The 26,966-nt window shown below is 45.4% G+C and overlaps 1 protein-coding gene across 1 annotated transcript in view; it reads right to left on the reverse strand.

Moving 5' to 3' along the window:
• Positions 1-3,342: 3,342 nt before the first annotated feature.
• The window catches only part of RNF217 (ring finger protein 217), a 47,913-nt gene continuing 24,289 nt past the window's right edge, over positions 3,343-26,966 (reverse strand). Inside the window, exons 2-6 of the mRNA XM_009909539.2 lie at positions 22,593-22,826; positions 13,914-14,078; positions 9,218-9,419; positions 5,237-5,308; positions 3,343-3,616 (exon numbers count right to left, since the gene is read on the reverse strand). Coding sequence (XP_009907841.2) covers positions 3,543-3,616; positions 5,237-5,308; positions 9,218-9,419; positions 13,914-14,078; positions 22,593-22,826 — 747 coding nt within the window. The 3' untranslated portion in view covers positions 3,343-3,542. The remainder of the gene's footprint in view (positions 3,617-5,236; positions 5,309-9,217; positions 9,420-13,913; positions 14,079-22,592; positions 22,827-26,966) is intronic.

A 26,966-nucleotide genomic window follows, 5' to 3' on the forward strand; every position in this document is an offset into this window, starting at 1 on the left:
AATGGTGCTGCCAGGAGGGTGCCTGCTCTGACCTCATGCCTGCAAAGAGGTCCAAGCAGGTGGGCAAAGCCATTTCCCAGGCAAGCTTGAAAGAGAAAGCTAGAGCTGAATGGATTTAAGCATTTCCAAGTCTGAATACAGATATCCATCAGCAACAACTTTGCACAAGGATAAATAATCTTAAAAATCAAATGCAATGAAAGCAAACCCAGTGATCAGTGATGATCAATATACAGCAGCAGGAAATCTGCCTTAGCAGGTTAATTCAGCTGCCTGATGAAGTTTACAGCTAATAAAGGTGGGGTAGAACAGCCTGATGGTTTCCTCAGCGTACAGTCACACAAAAAAAGACCCAGTTAATAAAAGAGAAACATCCTTGGACTTCTTTACAACCAAGTGCCCTCAAAGTGATTTCTCTCAAAGTGATAGATCAATGCTTGTAAAACAAATGTGATGCATGTGAGAGTGCCTGTGGTATGAGCAGAGCTGTTTAAAAGCTAACATTGTATTGAATGAAGTTCTGTACTACCACGCTTTCGGTTGGTTATGTGCCATAATATTGATGGAAAATTGTATTTATGTACTTAGTGAGAAGAGTTTTATATGGATGGAAAGAGACTTCCGTATCCCTACCTTACCTGGCTCCTGAAACATCTTCCTGTTCTATGGAAAAGCAAAAGCAAATAGTATTTGTCAGTCCTTTTGTTTTCCCCCTCTCTGGAGAACGGAAGGCTCGACTCCCTCATTCTCACAAGGTCAAAGATGCCTTGTTTTGCTATGTGTAGAAAATGAAGAACCGTTTCCCTTTGATTTTAATCTGTTCTGATAAAAATCAACATGGCCCAGATGAAATGAGAAGGTAGGAGTTGAGATGTGCTCCTTTTCTCCACTCAAAGAATATAAATAAGCGCAGACCTACTGTCTTCTTTTCTATGCTCTTTATTCTAGCATCCTCATTTCAAATCTGACTGTAACTCCCATCAGAAACTGAAAATGGCAACCACAGCAGAGTGAAAACAGCTCCAGGCTGTGAGAATCTCACACTTCTTTCGAAAGAACCAGGAAAAGAAAGGAAATGAATCCACTGAATAGTTAATTACAGATAATCTCAAGTACTAAAATATGCTCAAGTGGAACAGTTTGACACCGTGTTACAGACTGCACTGCAAATCCAAACCTACCCATATCTCGCTCTCTGAGGTCTGAAGGTTTTTTTTTTCCCCCCCTAAATAATACAAAAATATCTTCATTATTTGACATTTAAAGAAAGGAATAAAAATCCCTGAGTAAGCCAAAGACAACTAAGAAGTATAGCTTCAGAAAACGCACTCAAAACCCAAGACCGATTTTAAGGCAGCTTTCCAACCTCAGACAGAACACAAACAGCAAACTGATGTTTCACAGCAGAAGAAATCAAATTCCTAAGTGGACTTGCACTGACAATAGGCTTGGAACTTCTAAATGTCACTGCTTCTCCACTCCATTTGCAGATGTCAGAAAGGTGCTATTTCTGATCTAAGGTCAACAGGGGCAACACGCCCTCAAATCCAAATGGCAATCTGAAATACTTGTTGACTGCTACGGTGTGCTTGTAGCCACTGTTTGAAGAAGAAAACAAAAGCAGAAGCTGGCAGAAAACAAGCACACTTATCAGCTGTGGCAAACTGATCTTTATCTTTCCAGGTAAACAAAATTCATCAGATTCTTCCACTGAGGCTCTGAAGTCAAAGTGAGCATCTTGTAACAGCATTACGTTGGTGGGGCAGAGTACTGCTCACTCCAAAATTCCCACCTGTGTTCTGCTTTAACAGTAATTCTCCAAGCACAGCACATCATCTCCAAGGACATGCTACTTTTGCAGGCCTGCATTTTGAGCCTACACTCATTAGGATGTTGCCCAACTCCCTGCTTCCCCCTCTCCCCATATATATATATATATATATACACACAAACCTATATATTTTCAAACACACACACTGAAAAAAGTACCTTCACAGTACAAATCTGTACAATGTCTCTCATTCAATTCCTTTCTTGATTCTTTCAGTGTTCTGCTTATGCAAATTTATTTGATTCTATTTCCTTAAAGTTATATTTATATGATAAATTTGCATTATAACTAAAAGTAGAAAACAAACAAACAAACCAACCAAGGTCTCAGTAGCTGATCCCTAATGCTGAATTATGTAGCTCTTGTGGGAGCACACTGAGGAGGAGGTCTGGCAGCAAGCAGTGGTGCTTTGAAGATAGGAAGGAAGAGCAAGGATGGCTCTTCAGATCTGTGATGTGCCACAGAGAAACACTGGAAGTAGAGAGCAAGAATGAAATGTCTTGTTAAGAATTTGTGAACCCTCCCCTCACCCAAAATTCACAGATTTTTCCTCATGAGACAGCAGTGGATGCTCTAAGGTCTTTGTAGTCTATTTAAACACAATGTCCTGTTTAGGTTATAGAATTTCAAGCCAATCCTCACACAGCTGATGTGTAACATCTCTATTGCATGCCAAGCTGTGGTAGTCTTAGGCTATGCCTTTAAAATTGTCCACAGATCTTGAACAGAAAAGTAGTAAAGTGTAAATAAATCACTACTGGGTGTAAAAACTACCACACAAGTCTTTACAGAAGAGCAGGTTTCCAGCATCCCTGCAAACCCACTTCAGGGATATCCTGGGACAGAGCAGGCCCCTGACACTTCTTGTTACCTAAACCTCAAGGATTTTTTTCTGTACTGGGAGATTTTCCTCTTCTAAAAAGAAACACCACCACCAAACCCCAAAATAATCCCAATCCACATGAATAGAAATTAGATACCAATCAGCATAATTGTAAGTATCACAAAGCTTCAGTACTGAGGGTATTTCTCCCTCAGAGGCACTGCAGTTTGGTGGTGGCAATCCACACTCTCGCCCAGGAGCAGGAGGACTCAGAAGCTAACCAGCTGTCGTGCTCTGGCATGTGACGGGGTTTCGGTATGCTGAACAGAATGCTGTGTGATGGAAGTTATTTACAGAAGTAGTTTTTAATACCAAAAGTAGTATGCTCAGTATACAGTAAGAGTGCAAACACTTCTAAGCATTTCCCCCTTAAAGGCCAACACTGAAGTTAAACAGAGCACATGTTAGCAGTTAAACGCTTTCTTCACAGGCCAAGTCGGTAGTAAGAGTTGTGGCTACAATACAGACTTTGATTGTCTAGCTCAGAAACTTAGACTCAACCCCCCCCCCCCTCCAAAGTAAATAATAATTAAACAAACAAAAAACACCAAAAAAAAAAGAAGGGAAAAAAAAACCCAAACCAACAACCACCAACCAACAAACCCCAAAACATTTAAAGAGCAGCAGTCAAGGGGGGCCCATCTTGTCCAGAGCGCACCAGAGCAAAGAGGCTTTCTGGTCTGCAGTAGTGTTTTCGGCCAAGGGAAGGTGGCAGGAGATGCTGCATTCCTCCAGGGCGGTGGCTTTACCAGCACTGTATTGCTCTGCTGCTCAAAGTGCATATAGCCCTTGCAGGACCAGCTCAGTTCTGCTGAGTAAGGCCCATCCTTACCAGCGCATACCTGTCCGTGACCTTTTCCTCTGCTTCTTACAAAGGCAATAGATAGGAAACACAAATAAACCTGCCAAAAGAGAAGAGAGGAAGAACAAAACTGTGATTAAATACAATCCTTTGCGTGTGGCACTGTTCCTGCAGTGAACATAAGAGTGTTCAGATGCGGCTTTTGTGGCTCTCCACAGCTCCCTGAAAGGAGGCTGGAGTGAGGTAGGGTTTGGTCTCTTCTCTCTGGTACAAGGTGAAAGAATGAGAGGAAATGGCCTCAGGTTGCAACAGGGGAGGTTTAGTTAAAAATTCTTTGCTGCAAGAATGGTCAGGGGTTGGAACAGGCTGCCCAGGGAGGTGGTGGAGTCCCCATCCCTGGAGGTGTTCAGGAAATGTGTGGACATGGCAGTTTGGGTCATGGTTTGATGGCCTTGGTGATGTTGGGTTGATGGCTGGTCTGGAGGATCTTAGAGGACTTTTCCAACCAAAACAACTCTATGATTCCACAGATCTATCTTTAGTGAATCCAACTAAGAACACTGTTACAGGGAAAAAACATGTATACTTTTAGCCTAAAGGCTGAAATGATCAGCAGGATTTCTTCCTTAGCCAGCTGCAGTTTAGAAAGCTGTTGCAGCATTTGGGTTATATGCTGATTGGTTATATACAATCCTATAAATGGAACTCTTCTGGAATATTTTGACTTTATTAGACCAGACATTAGGAAGAAATTCTTGCCAGTGAGGGTGGTGAGGCACTGGAACAGGTTTCCTAGAGTTTGTGGATGCCCCCTCCCTGAAGGTGTTCACAGCCATGGTGGATGAGGCCTTCTGCAATCTGGGCTAGCGAGAAGTGCTGCTGCCTATGGAGAGGAGGGTGGAAGTAGATGATCTTTAAGGTCCCTTCCAACCATTCTGTGAGCATGCCTCAGAGCTGGGCATACACTGACAATCTTCCATGGAGTAAGTGTTTTGGTGAAGAGCTGTGAAGCAGCATGATCCCCAGTTGACGTTACTACCAATAAAAACGGTGGCTGTGCACTCACACGAGCAAAATGACACAGCTATCACTAGGGCTCATTTCACTTCTGCAGGAGAATCCAGTGAAGCCAGGCAAAGGGCAGATTTGCTAGAATAACTGCATCCCCATGAATACAACCACCTCACCAGAGCTCTCAGATGCTATCAGGGGAGTTCACAGGACTGGGTTTTGTGATGGAAGCCAATTTGGCAGCCCATGCGCTGAATTTGATTCATCCCAATTTGAGATCCCCATTTACTCTTTTGTTGGTGATGTATCCTCAAGCTCAAGGGCTCTTGGGCCTAAGCCCAGTGCCCCAAAAGGTCTTGCCATGCATGTGGCCCCTTAAATTTCTGACCCACTGGGGTGATTAAAGGGAGGGTCCATGTCAGCCAGCCCCAGAGACTATGTTTAAATTACTCTGGCTCTTTTACCAGTTTAATTGTACTAGTTAAAAGATTTTGTTGCAGAAAACCAAGTAATTGTGAGGGGGGAAGCCAACAGGCATAACATGCAAGCAAGAAAAGAAGAAAGACACTAAATAAACAAGTTTTTTAGCAAGAAGTCATGTCATGTCCTCTGTACTGAAATGAAATCTGGACTTTGTGTGCATCTTCTTGAGATGCAAATACCACACAGAAAGAGCTGCAAAATCATCATTCACATAGGTAGCTCTTACCTATTACAACAGCTATGGCTCCCAGTGCCAGTCCCAGAACCAGTATTAGGGGTGTGATGAGTAATTTTCCAGCTGCAATGCAAAATTCATTAAACAGTTCAAAGCAGGCATTTTCCCTTTCCAACCACTTGTATTTTGACATCAGACTCCCACTTGCAAACCCATCTTACAAATCCAGCTAGGAGCTCTCACCACCCAGCCAGCTCCCTGCAAACATTGCCCTTTTCACTCCCCCTCACAACTCTCCCAGCACAGCTCATTTTGTACATGAACGGTTAGCCTGCATTTACTTCAGCTTCCATTCTGAAATCCTTCAGGCACTGGAATCCTTCAGGCACATGATAGCTATAAAGCCACTATCACTTGGCCTCTCCAGATTCCTCCTGTACAGCAACCACCCTGGAAAGATGCCAAGCAAACCTGCATCTTTGAGAGTTTAGGTTAGCTGAAGGCGATGAGACCATCGCCTCGAAATATGCTTCTGCTTGCTTTAAAAGGCTGTGGTGAAGTCCCCTTGTGCAGTTGTGGTTTAGGTCTAAGTCAAACCACAGCCAAGTCTATTTTGGATCAGCATTTAAGAGGATATGTTGCTGCTCTTACAGGAGTAAGGCAGCAAGGTTGTGCAGCGCACTGACTAGAACAGACTAAGCAGAAACAAAACATGTTCACATTCTTCCTTTCTGCTGAGTTCATGATCTGCAAAAATGCATGGAGGGAAGGCAAGGCTCATTCTGGAACACTTAAGTTGAAACTGGTTGAATTCCCACCCCTGGAGATGTTTCAATGAGGCAGAGATGTGGTGCTGAGGGACGTGGTTTAGCCCCAGACTTTGTAGAGTTAGAGAACGGTTGGACTTGAAGATCTTAAAGCTCTTTTCCATCCTAAATGATTCTATGATTCTAAGTTGAGCCTGTGTTTGAAAGATCACCTCAAGGAAGGGAGGAAAAGTAAGTTGGTTGTTTCTCTCTTCCCTGTTCTTCCCTCTCTCAAGCCACTTGTATCTGATTTCAGTCAATGGATGACTTCACTTAATAATGATGCAAACCTCTCCATAACTTAAGCCACTGATTTGGCCAGTCTGAAGGAAGAGTGAGCTATTTTGGAAGCATTTACAGCAGTTACACGAATTGGCGTTTTCCATGCTCTGATTCAATTGCTTTTCAAGTTTCACAAGTGTTGCAGGTGGCAAATATGAATTCCTAGAAGGAAAAATATTGGCAAATACTATTAGTACTACTCTAGTTGCTAGGCAGCCTAATGGCAGGCTTTCTTGGGACTCCCCTGGCACTGCATTCTATACACACAGGAGCTGTCAAAGGAATTACCTAAGTGTAGACAGGAAAAGGAATGTGGAGTGATGGAAAACCTCAAGAAAACTCTACGAGTGAGTGATTAAAAACACTGAGATTGTTAAAGGCTCTGGTGAAGTTAAACCTATAAAAGATTGTTTTAAGCCATGAACACTCATTATTAACAGCCCTGTAATTAAAATGTTAGAAAATCAGGATGTTTGGCATCAAAATTATTCAAAACTTCAACCACTGAACTGGGCACCAAGTGTGTGGAAGCAGAGCCTGCAGAAAGGGCCAAACTAGCTTTCAACTGGGGTAATTCCTTTGCAGACACAAAGAATGTTTCCTAATCAAACTCAGTTTAAGAACTTGTTTACTTGCCTTTGACAAACTAACTCAGAGCTGAAACAAAGCATGCATAAGTGGTTTTTTGACTTCTGCCTGCAAATATTACATCTTGAGTATTGTGCAGTTCCAAGATCTTACAGGGGAAAACAAAAAGACCTTTCAGCATCACTGGACAGAATCTGCTGATGGTTAACCAGTGCAGTCTAAAGACTATTTAAAACCATAACAGGATACCTGTTCTTCTTATACAGCTCCCACATTTGAACCCTTTATCTTTCTTTATCTCTGTAAACTAAAAGTAAGGAACAAGTTAAAACAAGGTGAAGGAGGCTTGCACAAGCTGCAGCAAGAGTACAAGCAGCAACAGCAGCAAAGCAGCAGATATTTATCTTTCACTTCAATTATCTCTATCAGCATTGGATGGAATAATTATCAGAATTATTTTGGTTGAAAAACAGCTTCAAGTCCAACCACTGTGTAACTCTGCCAAGTCTGGTGCTAAACCATGTCCCTCAGCAACAAAGTGAACCATGCGCTTTAAAGGTTCCTTCCAACCCAAAGCACTCCATGATTCTGTTCCCCTGGGAACATCTCCAAACCCCATGTCATCCATCCTCCTTTCTGCACATCTGCATTGAACATTTATATCAAGCTCAGGATTCACACATTATTTGTCAGTGTGAAGGATTATGAGGCTCTTAAATCAGGGGGAATCATCACACATCAAAAAACGCCACTGAAATCATGACACGCTAGAAAACGCCGCTGAGACTAAGGACACTCAATTCCCCAAAGCTCCTCTGTCCTATGTCTGTTAGCTCCAAGACTGCTGGCAGAGCAAGCAAATGTAAAACCTGTCTCAGACCTGAATAAAGTATTGGGACATTTAGTCCATGTGCTGAACTCAGCAGTAGGTTCTGACAGCCGTTGTGGTCATGCTCAAAGCTAGTTTTTAAGGACAACTGGGCTGGATGGAGCCTTGAGCAACCTGGCCTAAAAGGAGGTGTCCTTGGCCATGGCAGGGGACTTGGACATAGATGATCTTTAAGGTCTCTTCCAACACAAGAACAGCTGACATTTCATCATTAAAAAGAATAGAATAGAATAAACCAGCTTGGAAGAGACCTTTGAGATCGAGTCCAACCTATCATCCAACACCATCTAAGCAACTAAACCATGGCACCAAGCACCCCATCCAGTCTCTTCTTAAACACCTCCTGTGATGGTAACTCTACCACCTCCCTGGGCAGCACATTCCAATGGCCAATCTCTCTTTCTATGAAGATTTTCTTCCTAACATCCAGCCTAAACTTCCCCTGGCACAGCTTGAGACTGTGTCCTCTTGTTCTGGTGCTGGGTGCCTGCGAGAAGAGACCAACCCCCACCTGGCTACAACCTCCCTTCAGGTAGCTGTAGACAGCAAGAAGGTCTCCCCTGAGCCTCCTCTTTTCCAGGCTATGCAACCCCAGCTCCCTCAGCCTCTCCTCACAGGGCTGTGTTCCAAGCCCCTCCCCAGCTTTGTTGCCCTTCTCTGGACACCTTCCAGCAACTCAACATCTTTCCTAAACTGAGGGGCCCAGAACTGGACACAGGACAGATTTTCAAGTCTCCCTTGGTTACCTTGTTGACAGAGTACTTTCTGCCTTGCTTCAAAACTGCATTCACCCAAGCTCTTTGGCAATCTTTGATGATACAAGGGCTGGAAGATGATAAAAGGGCCTGAAACACCTCTGTTACAAGGATAGACTAAGGGAGCTGGAGTTCAGCTTGGAGAAGACTCCTGAAGTCCCTTCCAACACAAACTATGATTCTATGTTCTTTCCAGATTGCTTATGTGCTATTAACAAGGGTTAGGGAAGAGCAGGTTTCAGAAGAGAACACCATACTTATTTGTACAGTCTGCTGAAAGAAAAACTTTGTGCATGACTAAACAGGCCCTGATGTAATTAGGGTGTCAGGTAGTGATAGGACTGGGGGGAATGGAACAAAACTAGCAATGGGTAGATTCAGACTGGATGTTAGGAAGAAGTTCTTCACTGTGAGGGTGATGAGACACTGCCACAGGTTGCCCAGAAAGGTTGTGGAAGCCTCATTCCTGGAGGTTTTTAAGGCCAGTTTGGATGTGACTGCGAACAACCTGATATAGCGTGAGGTGTCCCTGCCCATGGCAGGCGATGTGGAACCAGATGACCCTTGAGGTCCCTTCCAACCCTAACGACTCTGTGATTCTAGACCTGCCCAACTCCAATCGCCTGGCTCCGCAGCTCTCCACAAGGCACACTTCTCCACTCACCACAAGGCACACTTCTCCACTCACCACAAGGCACACTTCTGCACTCACCACAGACAGAGCCTCGCACTAATCTCCTTAGGTGTGGTCTCTCGGGGAGGTAGCGGTATTTGCATCCAAAGATACTGAGGTTTGAGGTGTGATCTCCGAAGAAGCGGAGCTGGCGGTATCTCTCCCCACAACGGTAACAGAAGTTAGTGTTACACTGGGAGCAGGTCATGTGGTCACACCCTTCTGTTCTCTGGATGTGGATCTGTATCAGCAGAAGAACAGAAAAAGATTATTTTGCCCCCCTCTTCTCCCACAGCACAGGGCAGCGGGCACTACCTGGGGCAGTCCAACACTGCAGGCAGCCCCCTGCCCAGCTCAGCACCTGCGTTAATGCTGCAGCTGTGCTAAGACAAAGAAGGTGCTCTAAGGCATGTTTCAAAGCATTGGATGTGAGGTGCAGCTGTTTATGGATTTCCAGGCATAATGCTCATTATCAGAGAGTGGTGGGGGTCGGAAGGAGCCTCTGGAGATCATCCAGTCCAACCCCCAGAGCAAATCGCAGAACGCTCCAGGTGGGTTTGGAATGCCTCCAGAGATGGAGATTCTACAACCTCTCTGGGCAGCCTGAAAGGGAAGAATTTTTTCCTTTCCTATTTATGTGGAACTTCCTGTGTTCCAGTTTGTGTCTGTTGCCCCTCATCCTGTCACTGGACACCAGTGAGAAGAGCCTGGCTCCAGCCTCCTGACAGTCACCTTATAGGTATCGATCAGCATTAATGAGATACCTTCTCAGGCTGCTCTTCTCCAAGCTGAACAGCCCCAGTTCTCTCAGCCTCTCCTGGTAAGAGAAGCTCCAGGCTCCATATCATCCTGTGGTCCTCCACTGGACTCTCTCCAGTAGCTCCCTGTCTCTCTTGAAATAGGGAGCTCAGAACTGAACACAGTACTCCAGATGAGGCCTCACCAGGGCAGAGCAGACAGGGAGGAGAACCTCAACCTGCTGGCCCCACTCTTCCAATGCACCTCATTCTACATAATCCTTCTTTGTTTGAACACTGTTTGTATAAGGTGAGAATCTGAGTGATCCCTGCCCTTACTGGCAATTTGTTTTTATGACTGAAGTAGACACCTCAGCACCAAACTTGATTAAAAATAAAAGCAGCACAGTAAATATAGTTCTGAACTCTCTTTGACCCTTCCACAGATGCCACCTGTGGCCCTACCCCTTTTCCCATTACCATCACAAATTGATTTGGCATTTTGTGATAAGCACCAGAAAGGCTCAGCTGTCAAGAGTGAATGGTTTGAAAAGTACTGAATTTTATGGCTGGGCTTTTTTTGTTGTTAAAAGAGCAGCATTCCACAACCCATATAGAAGCTTTAGAGCTGCCTTCCAATACCTGAAGGGATCCTACAGGAAGGGTGCAGAGGGACTTTTCATAAGGGTGTCTAGCAATAAGATAAGGGAGAATAGTTTGAAGCTGAGGGAGAGTAGGGTTAGACTGGATCTTACGAAGGAAGTTCTTCAGTGTGAGGGTGGTGAGACTCTGGAATAGGTTGGTTGCCCAGGGAGGCTGTGGATGCCTCCTCCCTGGGGGTTCAAGGCCAGGCTGGATGAGGCCCTGAGCAGCCAAGTCCAGTTGAGTGGCATCCCTGCCCATGGAGGAGAGGTTGGAGCAGATGACTTCTGAGGTCTCTTTCAACCTAAGCCATTCTCTGATTCTATGATTACCTCCTAGTTACAGATTTGATTTAAAAACCAAGTGTTCACAGGCTCACAGGATGTCAGGGGTTGGAAGGGACCCAAAGAGATCATCGAGTCCAACCCCTCTGTCAGAGCAGCACCATACAATCTAGCTCAGATCACAGAGGAATGCATCCAAACAGGCCTTTAAAGTCTCCAGGGAAGGAGACTCCACAACCTCTCTGGGGAGCCTGTTCCAGTGCTCTGTGACCCTTACAGTAAAGACGTTCCCCCTTGTGTTGATACAAACATTATGGAGGTCATAGGCAGGATGAATTTTCTTCACCTCTAAATAAAAGTAAATGAATATCAGGAGTGGGAGTAGCACCACAGGTTTAGGAAAAGCTTGAATTCCCCTCCTCAATATTCACTTAGGATACCACATTTCCAGAAAGGACTCATTAACAAAGGTTCTTTTGCTGTGCTGCTTTCCTAACTGTCCATACTGCCTCTCCCACCAGGCAGCAAGTTTTATTTTCTTTTGATTAAGAAACTTGAAAAGTCCTCCTGAAATCAATAGCCAAAATCATGCTGCTTCAGGCTTCAAAATTAGTGCCTTGACCTGCAGATGTTTTCAGCATCCAGCCTTCTTGTTTGAAGCCAGCAAAAACAGTTTTACACCTGGCATGCTCAATGTAAAACTTATAAAGAGAATAGAATAGTATAAGTATAGTATTAGTATAGTATTAGTATAGACCAGACCAGGTTGGAAAAGACCTTCAAGATCACCACATCCAACCTGTCATCCAACACCACCTAATCAACTAAACCATGGCACCAAGCACCCTATCAAGTCTCCTCCTAAACACCTCCAGGGATGGTGACTCCACCACCTCCCTGAGCAGCCCATTCCAATGGGCAATCACTCTCCCTGTGTAGAATTTCTTCCTAACATCCAGTCTGAACTTCCCCTGGCGCAGCTTGAGACTGTGTCCTCTTGTTCTTGTGTGTTAAGAGTCAGCAGTTTTGGTTCATTTCTAGCTTAGCAGCCCTCTTTCCCCTGCTTTTCCACATTCATTCTTTTCTGCTTAATGCATTTTCTTTTCTTCTTTTGGTGTTTTTTTTTTGGTGTGTGTTGTGTTTGTGTTGTTGTCTTTTTCTGGGGGACAACTTATTTCAGTAATTGCATCATTTGCATCGTCATAAAAAGCTGTATCTGGACACAAGTCAAAGACTAAAAAGCAAAACACTTACTTCTTCCCACTCCCAAAGGAACAAAGTCTGTATTTTACTGTAAGTCTTCCCAGAAAGTGAACATTTTTAGAACTGGCTCAAGCCTATCAGCTCTGACTAACCAGCAAGCTGTTAAAACTCTGTTAAAACATCCCCTGTGTGCAGGAGGCAGGGTAAACAACCAGCTGCTGAATTCAGAGCTTTCTGAATTCTGCTCTGTGTTTTGCAGTCTTCTCATTTCAAGCTATGGCAGCATGGGCATTTCTTTTCCCAAGACCAAACTAAATACTAACCAAGCTGATCAACATTCTCTTAATTGGCAGAGGGTAAGGCTCCAAGTGTGACAAAATGATACTTTGGACATTTAGAAGCCAATCTTCCCATTCAGTATTTATTTCCTACCGAATAGGTCTCATTTCCTTACTTTGTCCTCTCTATGAGGCAGATGCAGAGCAATAGATAGGTTCAGATTAGGTACTCCCTTCCCAAATAAAGAAGAGTTTCTAATCACCATGGTGCTCTTGGGGTTTTGACTTACTACTGCTGGAAAGAAGTGTTGTGAAAAAACAAGAGAGCAAACATAACAGCCACCTTCCCTAGGGGCAGCCAGGCAGGGGTGTGCAGGGCTGTTGCACCTCATTAGAGCAGCAGGATATACCTCCTCTCCTACAAGAGGTTAATGACATCTTTAGGGTGTGGGACTGCACATCAGTATTGACAATGAATTCATGAGAAAGGCTTGTGAAGAACTGACATTTCATCATTAAAAAGTCCTGGGTTTGGACAAATTTTCAAGTCTCCCTTGGTTACCTTGTTGACAGAGTGCTTTCTGCCTTGCTTCAAAACTGCAGTCACCCAAGCTCTTTGGAAATCTTTGATGATCCAAGGGCTGGAAGATGATAAAAGGGCTGACATACCTCTGTTATAAGGATAGACTGAGGGAGCTGGAGTTGTTCAGCTTGGAGAAGACTCCAGAAGTATCTTAGAGCTGCTTTCCAATACCTGAAAGGATCCTACAGGAAGGCTGGAGAGGGAGTTTTCATTAGGGTGTCTAGCAATAGAACAAGGATGAATGGTTTGAAGCCGATGGAGAGTCAGTTTAGACTGGATCTTAGGGAGAGGTTCTTCAGCACAAGGGTGGTGAGACTCTGGAACTGGTTGCCCAGGGAGGCTGTAGATGCCTCCTTCCTGGAGGTTTTCAAGGCCAGGCTGGATCAGGCCTTGAGCAACTGAGTCTAGCTGAAAGGTGTCCCTGCCCATGGTGGGAAGGTTGATGATCTCTGAGGTCCCTTCCAACCTAAGTCATTCTGTGATTCCATGAAAACCTAACAAAGGGCACTGTATTCCTCTAAAGCTTTACACTTCTTTAAAGCTTCATTTGAGGAATTCTGTAGCATATATTCATTATGAATGCACATCAAAGCCCCCTCCTATGATTTCTACAATGTTTCTTGCCAGGCATTGGAACAGGCTGCCCAGGGAGGTGGTGAAGTCACTGTCCCTGAAGGTGTTCAATGACTGTATAGACATGGCACGGCACTTCAGGACATGGTTTAGTGGCCATGGTGGTGTTAGGTTGAAGGTTGGACTTGATGACCTTGGGAGGTCTTTTCCAACCAAAACAATTCTGTGATTTACATGCAGAGATTCTGCAGAATCAGTGCAGGAACCAGCAAGTAAAACATCTGACCTGCTTTTCTCAACAGGTTATTGTCGAGAACCTGCATGGCACGTGTGAATTCCAATTCCAATGCCCTGCAGAAGCTCCAGATACTTACTTTAAATACATATTTAAACAGTTGGAAGCCACTACCTGCAAGCCAAGGGAGAGCAGCTCACCTTGCATTTTGGACACTTCTGGGCATTCCTCTGCCCGTGCTCAATTTCATTGGCCCAGTGACGCAACAGCTTGTCTCCCTTCTTGTATTCTTTGCAGTTAACACCTTCATGCCAGGGAGAGTGGCACTTGAAACACCAGACAAATTGGCAAGATGGACACTGGATCTGTACAAATGAGAAAACACCACATGTTTGCAAGCTAGGTGCTGACCCAACTGGAAAGCTCATTTTAAACCCATTGCTCTTCAGTTAAGAGAGGAGCTGCCCAAAGGTCTAAGATCTTTTGAAGGGTCTCTTTTTAAAACAGGAAGTTGTGGAAGCTAACCTGGTCTCCTTCAAAGGGAGAAAATACACCACTAACTGCCAAAGCACAAGGAGTTGGGTTTAGGCAGAGGAACTGCTTCCTGAATTCACCATCTAGGCTTAAGTGCCAAAAGGCAAAAGCCAGGAAGCTTTTTCAATTGCTGATTGGAGATCACCAAATATTAGCAGCCAGTCTTCTAGTCATAAACTTCACTGCAAAGGTTACTACCAGAGAGTACCTGGTCTTCTGAAGAGGCTTTACAGATCTTACAATGATTATGAAGCTTCTGCTAGAAAAAGGTCCTGGGAAAAGGAGCCACAAGCAAGAGTCTCAGCCACAAGGCCACAACTACTACCTGGAAGCTGGGCACCTCCTCTTGCTCTTGATAAAGGGTGAGCTGAGGCTGTCCCCAACAGCCCACTTGCCACAGACCACACCTAACCACAAAACCCACAAACCAAGCTCCTTAAAATGAAGAAGGAACTATTCTTCCCACTCCCTAAATCATTGCATCAAACAGGTACCATCATCATCATCATGTCTTCCTCCAGAGCTTGGCTTCTCTTTTTTGTTTGTTTTTTCTAAGCCATGGCAGCTGCTGTATTTCTAAAAGTAATAAACAGAGGCACATTGCAGGTGTTTCTTCTGATGAAAGCCAGGCCTCCTGTCTGGATGGTGACTAAGGAAAGCAAGACCAAAAACCCACAACTAGACACAGGTACATCCAGGCTCCTACAGTATCTTCGCTTCTGCTGTGTTTGGCAGCCAAATGTCTCAGACTGAAAGACAGGAAAAGACATCCCTCAAGTGACTGCTGAGCTCTGTCCACCAGCTCCAGTTGCAGCCCAAGCCTGGTACTGCCCTGGCTTTGCACCAGCTGATGGACAGGACTGAAGAATTCAACTAGCCCAAAAACCAGATACAGTTTTTTGATTGCATCCATGTCCAGACCTGGTTTACACCCTGAGCCATGGGCCTGGTTCAGTGCTGGAAATGCATGGTGCAGGGGTTCTGCTCAGAGCACTCATCCTTGAGTGCAGTCACACGTGAAGCCCCCAGAATGTTACAGCTGAAGTCCTTGCTCCCACTGGTTGCTGTGCTCTCTGCCTAGGCAGACTGACTGGTGGCATGCTGCCTTGGCTCCAGCTAAGAGTCCAAATCAGAGGCTTTGATCTCCCTTAAGCTTTTTGCTGGGGGGCAGCCAAAATTATTATTTATATGTGCAATCCCTAGCTCCATCACTAACAGCATGTTAAGACAAAGCTGACCTGAGCCAGACCTGCCAGAGCTGCATGAAGCTGTCTGCTGCCCTTAATGCTACTCAAGTTCTATACAGAGATAACATTTAGGGGTTTTTTTTTGCCTTTAATGCTCCACATTGCAAACTTAACTGACACAACAGCTCAAGCTGAGCATTTTCATGACCCTAGCTGATCCATTTTTGTTGGAGTGTTTGAGACTCCACCTGCAGAGAGCTTTTTCTTTCTTTTTTTCACACTGCAGCAGTGTGCAGCAGTGTGCAGCAGTCAGCTGCATGAAGCGACGCAGCTCTGTCTGCAGCACCAAGTATTTTACCTTTAATAATGGACTCAGTGCATTGCTTTAGCTCAGCTCTACCTGCCAATTCACAGCTACACATCAACAGTGCAAGACTGGCAGCTAATGGTTAAGTGAATTCACAGTTTTCCCACTACCCACAAGACAGCTTTGCCCCTCCAGGATCCTCTGCCTGGGCACAAGCCTAAAGTGCACAGAAAGGCAGCAGCAAGACATTGACAGATTTCCTTCTTATTAACATCTTAGTTACTAGGTACTAGGCATTGTCCTTGCAAGAATAAACAAAACACTCCTACTGTAAGTGTTAAAACTCACACATTTCCTTCATATCAAGCAACTTTAAGGGAGTGCAATATTAAAATGCATTAAATTCTGATCTCCTGTACCTGGTACAAGAATGCCTTACTGCTTTCTGTAGCTACAAAGTGATGCTTTTTTGCTAAGGCACCCCCTTAATAGAAGAAAACTGCCCTCATCACATGCTTCCTGTCAATGACATAAGTTCTTGAAGACAGAGGCAGCACAAACCCAGGAAAGAAGAACAAATGAAGCATGTTTGTAGGGGAATGACATCTTAAAGCTGAAAAGTGTGGGTTAGAAACATGATTACTTTCCCCACAAAAACACAGTAATGCCTAAAGCCAAGATAAAAGGCAACACAGAAGTGATACAAAATATAACTGTGTGTTGGGTTACTGGCCCAGATGCTAAGCCAAAGGAAATGCATTATCCTTCATCTCTGCTTCCCAGGTGAATTCTTCTCAACTGAACAGAAAAGAGGACAATTCCCACTCTGAAGGACCTAAAGGATAGCATATTGATTTCTGCTACACCAAGCCAATACTGAGCACTGATCCACATTTCCAATCCGCACAAGATGGGTTAGATTATTAGCAACTACCCTGCTCAATCCCTCTGCATCTTTTGTGTTCCACTCACCCCCTCCAGGCTTTGAATTTACGTTTCCCAGTGACGCATGCCACGGTGCCCTGCTGCTGGGCAGACAGATTCCAGCCAGCATCACACACTGCATTACTCAGAATTTGCTTTACCTCGGCCAAAGATGCAGCTTGGAGCCACAATTAAAGTGCTCTGTGACCCAAATGCTTTCATCAGTCCCAGCACTCAGACTTTAGAGATAGAAGGGGAGTGCTAAAAAGTACCAAGATCTGGGAAGCAGCAAGTTAAAGCTTTTTTGGCTGAAGCAAAATGCCAACGAAATTTAAGACATAAGCTCTGCACATTTGGGGTTGGGCTTGGTGGCTTTTTTGGTGCACATCTAACACAAATTCATTGCAGGCTCTACCTTTCTATTATAGTATGTGTAGAATTGAAGGAAACACAGCAGCCACCAAGACTGATATTTAATCTCACACACACAGATATCAGATGTTTCAGAACAGAATAGAACAGAACAGAATAGAATAGAATACTTTCCTCAGAAAGAACTAAGACTACAACTGCTTGAACCTCAAAGCCTTGTTGCCATGAATGACCCTGACTACCTGAAGTAAACTAGTGGGAACCATCAGCTTCATCATTAGGTTTGGAGCTCCTGGTTTCCTCTCCCAGCTGCCACCCTTGACAGCACCTTCCTCAAAACTGAACTGCTAAACACTTTTCTATTTTGAATGGGCCACTTGACTTCTCTGCTGTTCAATGCTATCTGGACATGGCAGGCAATGAACAGTTTGCTCTTTGAAGTATTTATGAATCTTTTGTTGGAAATAGTGGCCACAAAACAGAACTCTAGACCTATTCAAACTTGGAGGCAGCATGCTTAAGAAACAGGAGCACAATGGGGCAATTACAGCAGTCTTTCATATTCTTATTCCATTCTTTCTCTGCCTTTCTGAAAGAGAAGTCAAGTATGATTTGCTTTATGCTTCAGCACTGGGGCATGAGATTATCATAACAAGGGCAAAGAAATGTTATCTACATATAATTTAAAGCAGCTTGCCCAGCCAAGCAGACAAACTATACCTGAAAAAAAACAAACCCCAAAACATTAGTCTATCTTTGTTAAAAATATTATTTTCTTCACAGAAACATTTTCCCATTTATTTTACAACTTCAGTCAAGCAGAGTTGAGAGGATGGATCCACACACAAACTGCCATCTGGAGGTCAGTCTCCCCTGCAACAGAAAAGATTACACACCTTCTCATACTAACCCTTTTGGTTCTCAGCTTTCTGAAACACTGACCTCTCAGGCTAACATTTTCCATTTTCCTAGCTAGACTCTTTCCTGCAAACTAGTCTATCATTTTCCTCACCTCCCAGGGAAGGGCCTCTCCAAATTGGTAGGTAACTTCAACACAAAACTCTGCTCAGTCTGACGTGACGGCAGCATATTTGACTTCACATTAAAAATACTCTGAGAGCCTGAAGCTGCAAAAAGCTTAGTGGGATTTTCTGCTGCTTAGGAGAATGCTAGCTATGAAACAGGATGACCAAATTAATCATGCAACCAACTGATTATGTGAATTACAATCTCTAGCTCCAGCTACACAGACGCTTCATTCCAAAATAAACACGGGCTCCTGCCAAAACAGCTGCCACCTCCTTGTCACCAACACGGCCCCTCTCTTGTACCAGCTGAAAATAAGTAACAACAAAAACACATCTTGTATGCCATTGGAGCTGATCTTTGATCAAGCTGCCAGTGTGACACCAAAACATCAACACAAGCGAAAGCAAGCTGGCAGGGAAGAACAGTAGAGAGCCAAGAGACCGACCACAGCAAAATCACCACAGCTGTAGCAGTTCAGACTGAAGGCACACTGCAGTGATGTGTAGCCATGAAGATACCTGCTACTCAGCATTAATATCTGATCCAAGAAGATGAGAACAGATTGATGGAAAACTACAGAGACCTGCTTTATCACAGCATCTTTGCAGATACAGATCCCCACCAGGTCTAGAGCAAGAGTTTCTGAAACTCTTCAGCAGTTCAAACAAAAGATAGTTCCTATAACAACTGCACTGCAAAAACATTCACATTTCCAAAGCCAAGCACTCAAGCCCTTCTTTTAGGTAATGTCTGTTCTCCTGACAGAAATGGAACTTCATTATGAACCTCACAGGCTGATAAGGCAGAAAACCATGAATCAAGAATTGCTGCTGTGTGGCAGGTCACAGAACTAGCATTAAAACAACAGAAGAAATCAAGGGCCTAGGAAGGGGGAAAGAAAAAACCCAACCCTCTCAGACTCCTCAGAGAATAACTGAACATACTCTTGTGACACCTGTATCTGTTCCATGCACAGCAACTCCACTACCTGTTTTCCAGGTATTCCCAATTCCTTTGCACACCAGTTTTTACCAAAGGTTTGTTAGGATCTTGACTACAACCAAGTCTTATACTCCCAAGGCAGGTTATCATAAGAGAGGTGGCAAGGAAGAGATATTTCTTTACTTAAAACTGGATCCATCTGTGACAGAAATATTGGATGCAGTAAACAAAACAGTCACACTGCTGTACTGTGCTGTCCTAATTGGCACTGATGGGATAAGAAAGGTTTGGATAGCAAGCTTCCCTTTCTTCCCCTCAATATGCATGCACCAGCTGACTTTCTAGGCTTAGGACACCAAGACTTTGATCTCAAAACTGAAACATAACCAGCAGCAAATTGAACTGCTGGGCTTAAATCAGCTCAGTTGACAAAAGAGAGGTATAATGAGGAAAATCAATCCAATAACTTTGCTTTTTTAAAGTATCTGTTCAAAAGTGCTCTTGGATTGCAGAGTGTTTTCCTGTTGCAGCGTGTAGGAGAGAGAGGGTACTGGCACTGAGCCCCGGTGTGCAGTGATCCAAGTAGGCTTCTACGTAGACTCTCCCCACAAATGACTCAGTCCTTCTGAAGGCAGCACTTTCAGTACTGCTGCAGAACTCATCTGCTGCAGTTGCTGTTTCTATTGCTTGCATGTGAATCTGTGAGCTTCCCGTTCTCCAGCCAGATGTCTCTCATGCTATACTCAGAAGAAAAAGAAGCCTCTCTCTCCAAGAAGCCCCTAAGTCAAGATACATGCAAGCAATCACATGAGGCCCTAAGAAAACTGAGATAATCATGGTTCACAGCTACACACATATGTAATTACTCACAAATACACAAATGTCATCTACAGTTCTCCTTTAAAATCTTCTCCCTGCAGAAAAGTTCTTCCTTGTACTAAGCTTAAAATAAATCACTGAAACTGTACTATTGCTAGAAAGCAACTCAGGTTCAGGGAGGAGGCTGAAGCCCTGGACTATCATCACCCACACTGTGTGCTAGCACTTTCCCAGTAATATTTCTGACCAACATCTGCTGCATATTCTTCTAGGCTGCGGGTTTGGGTACAGCTCAAAAGCCACATGTCATCAGAGTCTGCTCCCAAGAGGAGACTTGAGCTCTGCAGATCAGAGCTAGAGCTAATGCATTGCCACAGGACCTGAAAACTGCTTCTGGATGCAGTATTTCATGTACCACACAGCCTCCCCTTCCTTCTGATTATGGTTAATAAGGAATTGATGGGAACACTTTAACTGTAGTATTTTAACACATAAAGGCACACCAGTGGGCTGAGCAACTCATTCTGTGCCTCGAGGAATGCTCTGAGAGTTGGCATGTCCATGATACTACATCTACACCACCCACAACCCACACTGGCAGGCTACATCCTGTCTACACCTGAGGAAGTGCTGAGTGAAATGGAAAAGGAGACTGGCTGTGGGCAGAAGGAATTTTACCTGCAGTTCCATTTTCTCCACCTCCATACTGGATGTCAAGAAAAAAAAATCTGAAAGTGCTGAGTCCAGACAGTGTGGCATGGAACCCATGCCCTGCACAGAGACACCTCAGTAGCTCCTAACTCAGAGCTGGCTTTACCAAGGTTTCAACTCCACCGGGTAAAACAACCTTCTACCTTTTAATCTCCATACTGGGCTGCATCTTGTGTTGTGTAATTAGGGCTATCTAAACAGTCATCTAAACTCCTGCCTGAGAAGAACTGGTTTGTCCAGGAAAAGCCAGCTTAAACATGAAATTAACCACAACAAATCTAATAACCGGATGGAAAACCAACGCAGAGCATGATGCTGCAGACAGAAGCTGCACCTTTTGGAAGTGAGACAGACCTTCAGTAGCTCAAAGCTTCTTCTACCTATAAAAAGCAAGAGATCAACTCTGACTGAAATCACAGTCCAAGCAAAGCTTGTACTAAAAGAAATGCTGCAGAAGTGTTTTTTTCCTCCTGTTTCTCAAGTTTTCTGCATTAAGAGAGACTACATCAATGTATATATTAATTGTATATTCTTATACAATTAATACTATATTAATTATATACTTAATATACTATATTAATATACATTAATGTATAACCTGTGATAAGGAACTGAAGACATCAAAGCCAAGAAGCAGGACAGACAACAGCTCTATTTCTAAGCCTAGCACCATAAATGCCCAGAATTCATTTGCCCCAGGTTTCAGAGCAAACTTATCTTTGCCACAGCTGTATGTCTAAAATCATTGGTGACAGTGATAACTCCCCTTCCCCAGTCCCTTCTGATCACAACCAATATTGCTGGCATTTCAGAGACAAAAATCTCTTCAAAATTAAAATCTGTGTCCAAATTGCCACAGGTGACAACAATGAGGCCACCAGCCAAGAAAATAAAGGGCTGACCTTCAACTGCTTGAACCATTAGGAAATCAATTAATAGAATAGAATAGAATAAACCAGGTTGGAAGAGACCTTCAAGATCATTGTATCCAACCTATCATCCAACACCACCTAATCAACCAAACCATGCAACCTAGCACCCTATCAAGTCTCCACCTGAACACCTCCAGTGATGGTGACTCCACCACCTCCTTGGGCAGCCCATTCCAATGGGCAATCACTCTCTCTGTGTAAAACTTCCTCCTAATCTCCAGCCCAAACCTCCCCTGGTGCAGCCTGAGACTGTGTCCTCTTGTTCTGGTACTGGTTGCCTGGGAGAACAGACCAACCTCTGCCTGTCTACAACCCCCGTTCAGGTACTTGTAGAGAGCAATAAGGTCTCCCTTGAGCCTCCTCTTCTCCAGGCTAAGCAACCCCAGCTCCCTCAGCCTCTCCTCATAGGGCTTGTGTTCCAAGCCCCTCACCAACTTTGTTGCCCTTCTCTGGGCATGTTCCAGCAAGTCAACTTCCTTCCTAAACTGAGGAGCCCAGAACTGGACACAGTACTCGAGGTGTGGCCTAACCAGTGCAGTATACAGGGGCAGAATGTCCTCCCTGTTCCTGCTGGCCACACTGTTCCTGATGCAGGCCAGGATGCCACTGGCCCTCTTGGCTGCCTGGGCAACCTGCAGGCTCATGTTCAGCACCCCCAGGTCCCTCTCTGCCTGGCCGCTCTCCAGCCACTCTGACCCCAGCCTGTAGCACTGCATGGGGTTGTTGTGGCCAATGTGCAGAACCCGGCACTTGGATGTGTTAAATCTCATGCCATTGGACTGTGCCCATCTGTCCAGCCTGTCCAGGTCCCTCTGCAGAGCCTCTCTACCCTCCAGCAGATCAACTCCTGCCCCCAGCTTGGTGTTGTCAGCAAATTTGCTGCTGATGGACTCAATGCCCTCATCCAGATCATCAATAAAGATGTTGAAGAGCACGGGGCCCAGCACTGATCCCTGGGGCACACCACTAGTGACTGGCTGCCAGCTGGATGTAAGTAGTTAATCAACGAGGTACTACAGATTTGTACTCCTCAGCAGAGCTTGCAGGAAAAGAGCCCCTCGTTTAACGCCCACCCTACTTTTGTGGCGCCGTCTAACGCGGGGCCCTGGCGAGCGCGCTCACTTTGTATTTGTTCTCCAATTTGGCAGGGGTAGGAATGTGGCCTCTCCTCCGGAACGTTGTAAAGTGCTTGCACTGAGGGCATGGCTTGGTGCTGGAGTCAATGCGGCTGAGTTCCAGGAAGTATTTATACTTGATGATGTCGTCATGGGGCAGGTTATAGAGGACAGTTGTTTCGTCCAGGTGTTCGCTGCACTCCGTGATGGGGCATTTGATATCCGCTTGTCCCAGCTGCACCTGCACGTGAGAAAAAACAACCCAGGAGAGCTCTGTGACCTTTTGCTTGGGAAAGTTAAGCAAGCAGTTGTGAATTCTGTGAGGAAATTTCGTTTCAAACGCTGTTAACAAGCCACAGACCGTCAAGCATCTTGTCTTACAGTCATTCTGATTTAGTCCAAGCTCACTGCAGTCCCCAACGATTTTCAAATCACAGAATCAATAAGGTTGGAAAAGACCTCAGAGATCATCAATTCCAACCTATCACCCTACACCTCATGACTAACTAAACCATGGCTTCAAGTGCCACATCCAATCCCCTCTTGAATACCTCCAGGGATGGGGACTGCACCGCCTCCCTGGGCAGCACATTCCAATGGCCAATTTTTCTTTCTGGGAAGAACTTTCTCCTCAACTCCAGGCTAAACTTCCCCTGGCACAGCTTGAGACTGTGTCCCCATGTTCTGGTGCTGGTTGCTTGAGAGAGGAGACCAACCACCACCTGACTACAACCTCCCTTCAGGGAGTTGGAGAAAGCAAGGTCTCCCCTGAGCCTCCTCTTCTCCAGGCTAAGCAACCCCAGCTCCCTCAGCCTCTCCTCACAGGGCTGTGCTGCAGACCCCTCCCCAGACACATTGCCCTTCCCTGGACATGTTCAAGTGTCTCAATGTCCTTCTTAAATTGAGAAGCCCAGAACTGGACACAGTACTCAAGGTGTGACCTTGACAGAAAAGGAAATTACCCTCATGAGAACTACAGCTACTGTATGGCTAGTCTCAGCTACACACTAAGACCCCAAACCACACATCCTAAGAAGCAGCACTCATCCAGCACCCTGTGTTTTGGGTGTAATGGTCAGCACTTCACTACCAGGGCTCATACAGGCCACAGGAAGGTAGGCAGTGGACACATTTGTAAAGTACTTCACTGCAAAACCTGCTGGGAATTGCAGCACAAAGAAATGGAGGTCAGTTTAGGATCATCAGAGTCTAGCAGCTCCAACTCAGTGATAGCCCCAAGCTGGTTCCTGCTCAGCAGGCTCAGTGCCTCTGCAAGTCTGCTTCCAAGGAGCTCCATAGATGCCACACTTGAGGCACAGAAAGTGCTGGCTGAGCCCAGGGCTGCTGAAGCTAATAGATTTTCCCAGTACTCAGAGTTCAAAACAATCCTTCACAAAGCCTTTCAATAAGCAACTTCAAAAGACAACCAAAACAAAAGCAGAGAAGCAAGCTCAAGGTGAACAGGGCTGCAATGCTGTTGGTGTAATGAGCCCTGGTGGTGTGATGCTGATCCATCTGCTCCGACGCCCACAGCACCTTTCCAGAGCGCCTGGGCCCAGGCCTGCACCCTTCACGCTTGGCAGGCTCTAACAGCTCGGACTCTGTGCCAAACCAGCAGATCCTACTTGGTCTGGGAGCAGCAGAGTTGCATTTGCTTGGCGCTGAGCCCGAGTTAATAAACCCTGCTGGGTTTTGAGAGCCTGCAAGGACCCAGCTTGAGCATGTTTGTGTCTGCCTCAAGCCATCTTGCCCGAGAACTGCTGGCTGCACAAGCAGAGCTGACCACCAGCCCAGCTCCCTCCTGACCACCTCCCTGCAGAGAAAACCAGCACCTCTTTCTAGGAATTACTGTTTGAAGGTGGCATGTTCGGTTTCCCTAGACTGCTTGTTCTTTAACACACTCCACTGCAGGGATCTTCTAAACAAGCCACTAAATATGCTAGGAACACCTCAGGTCTGGATTCAGATCTCACTGCTGCATAGCAGCATCAGAACACATGTCAGAGACTCCACTGATTCAGTATTTAAGCTAAGAAAGGAAGGTAAAACCCTCCAAACCAACACAACACAGCTCTGTCATTCCAGCCTCAACACTGCAGCCACACTGCCTCTACTTGACTGATAATTAATGAGTCAGGATCCAGAGGACTGAGAGAGCTGTTCATAGTGACTTCTTCTATTGCCTCAGCACTGTAGCGAAACCTAAGCCTGATGGAGGGGTTAGGTGTATGTCAGAGAGAGAAAAGCAGGGTGAGAATGGTGGCAGCCCATCACATATCAGAGCTGAGAACACCTCAGCAAACAATTGCTGCCAGCGCCCTCAGCACCCTCAGCTCAGGTGCAGGCAGGTCAGGATGGAGGCAGGTCTGCCTCCGGTACAGAGGAGAGATGCAGCTCTCCCAGCAAGACAGCCAAGAATTGTTTCAGTTGGAAAAGACCTCTAAGATCATCAAGTCCAACCACCAGCCCACCACCATGGCTATTAAACCATGTCACAAGTGCCATGGCCACATGTTTCTTGAACTCCTCCAGGGATAGTGACTCCACCACCTCCTTGGGCAGCCTGTTCCAACGCCCAACCACTCTTACAGAACAGAACTTTTTGCTAATATACAATCTAAACCTCTCCTGGCACAATTTCAGTCCACTTGCTCTCATTTTAATCACATGATACTAGGGAGAAGTGACCAACTCCCACCTCACTCCAACCCCTGCTCAGGGAGTTGTAGAGAGCAATGAGATGTCCCCTCAAGCCTCCTCTTCTCCAGTCTAAATACCCCCAGTTCCCTCAGCTGCTCCTCCCCAGCCCTGTTCACCAGATCCTTCACAAGCTTCATTGCCCTTCTCTGGACACACTCCAGCCCCTCACTGTAGTGAGTGGCCCAAAACTCCATGAGTATTCAAGGTGCAGCCTTACCAGTTCCCAGTACAGGCAGGCAACCACATTCCCTGGTCCTGCTGGTCACACTATTGCTGATCTAGACCAGGATGTTGGTGGCTGCCTTGGTCACCTGGGTACACAGTGGCTCATGCTCAGCCAGCTGTCAATCAACACCACCCAGGTCCTTTTCCACCAGGCAGCTTTCCAGCCACTTTACCTCAAGCCTGTAGCATTCATGGGGTTCTTGTGACCTAAGTGCAGGACCCAGCACTTGGCCTTGTTAGGGAAACACTACAAGGGAAGCCCTTCACAGTGAGCAGGCACATTGTGTGTGGCACCTAGGCCTGCACTAAAGAAGTACTGCTCACATGAAATGCCAGCTAGAACACACCTGCATTGATACAACATGAAAAACCAGAAAGCTGAGCACTTTCACTTTTCATGCCCACACAGAAGAGGATTAATATGTGGTGAGAGTCAAGGGTGGTTTCAGTGTTTGTTTGGAAAATATATTTAACACCCACTTGAAGTAAATAATTTTTATCCTCCCTAACAGTTGCAGCCTTTCAAGTTTGGCAATGATTAATTCTTTTCCTGTGTTCTGAATGGGACTGAAGTGAACAGAGCTGGTTTGCTTATTAGTAGTAACTTCAATGAAGCCTTGTCTTACCAAAACAGACCATCTTTGTTTGTGCACTAGCATCAGCGACTGATGCAAGTACAGCTCTAGATGTAGCCTGGTAGGCTACCAGCTGCTGCAGACCCAGGAGGTGCTACAGGAAGGAGGGAGGAAAGAAGGAGGGAGGAAAGAAGGAGGGAGGAAAGAAGGAGGGAGGAAAGAAGGAGGGAGGAAAGAAGGAGGGAGGAAAGAAGGAGGGAGGAAAGAAGGAGGGAGGAAAGAAGGAGGGAGGAAAGAAGGAGGGAGGAAAGAAGGAGGGAGGAAAGAAGGAGGGAGGAAAGAAGGAGGGAGGAAAGAAGGAGGGAGGAAAGAAGGAGGGAGGAAAGAAGGAGGGAGGAAAGAAGGAGGGAGGAAAGAAGGAGGGAGGAAAGAAGGAGGGAGGAAAGAAGGAGGGAGGAAAGAAGGAGGGAGGAAAGAAGGAGGGAGGAAAGAAGGAGGGAGGAAAGAAGGAGGGAGGAAAGAAGGAGGGAGGAAAGAAGGAGGGAGGAAAGAAGGAGGGAGGAAAGAAGGAGGGAGGAAAGAAGGAGGGAGGAAAGAAGGAGGGAGGAAAGAAGGAGGGAGGAAAGAAGGAGGGAGGAAAGAAGGAGGGAGGAAAGAAGGAGGGAGGAAAGAAGGAGGGAGGAAAGAAGGAGGGAGGAAAGAAGGAGGGAGGAAAGAAGGAGGGAGGAAAGAAGGAGGGAGGAAAGAAGGAGGGAGGAAAGAAGGAGGGAGGAAAGAAGGAGGGAGGAAAGAAGGAGGGAGGAAAGAAGGAGGGAGGAAAGAAGAAAGAAAGAATCTCAACAAGCTCTAATAACATAGATAAAAATAACTGGATTTATTCT

This window comes from Dryobates pubescens, chromosome 28 (assembly GCF_014839835.1).
Source record: "Dryobates pubescens isolate bDryPub1 chromosome 28, bDryPub1.pri, whole genome shotgun sequence".
Taxonomy (NCBI): Eukaryota; Metazoa; Chordata; class Aves; order Piciformes; family Picidae; genus Dryobates; species Dryobates pubescens.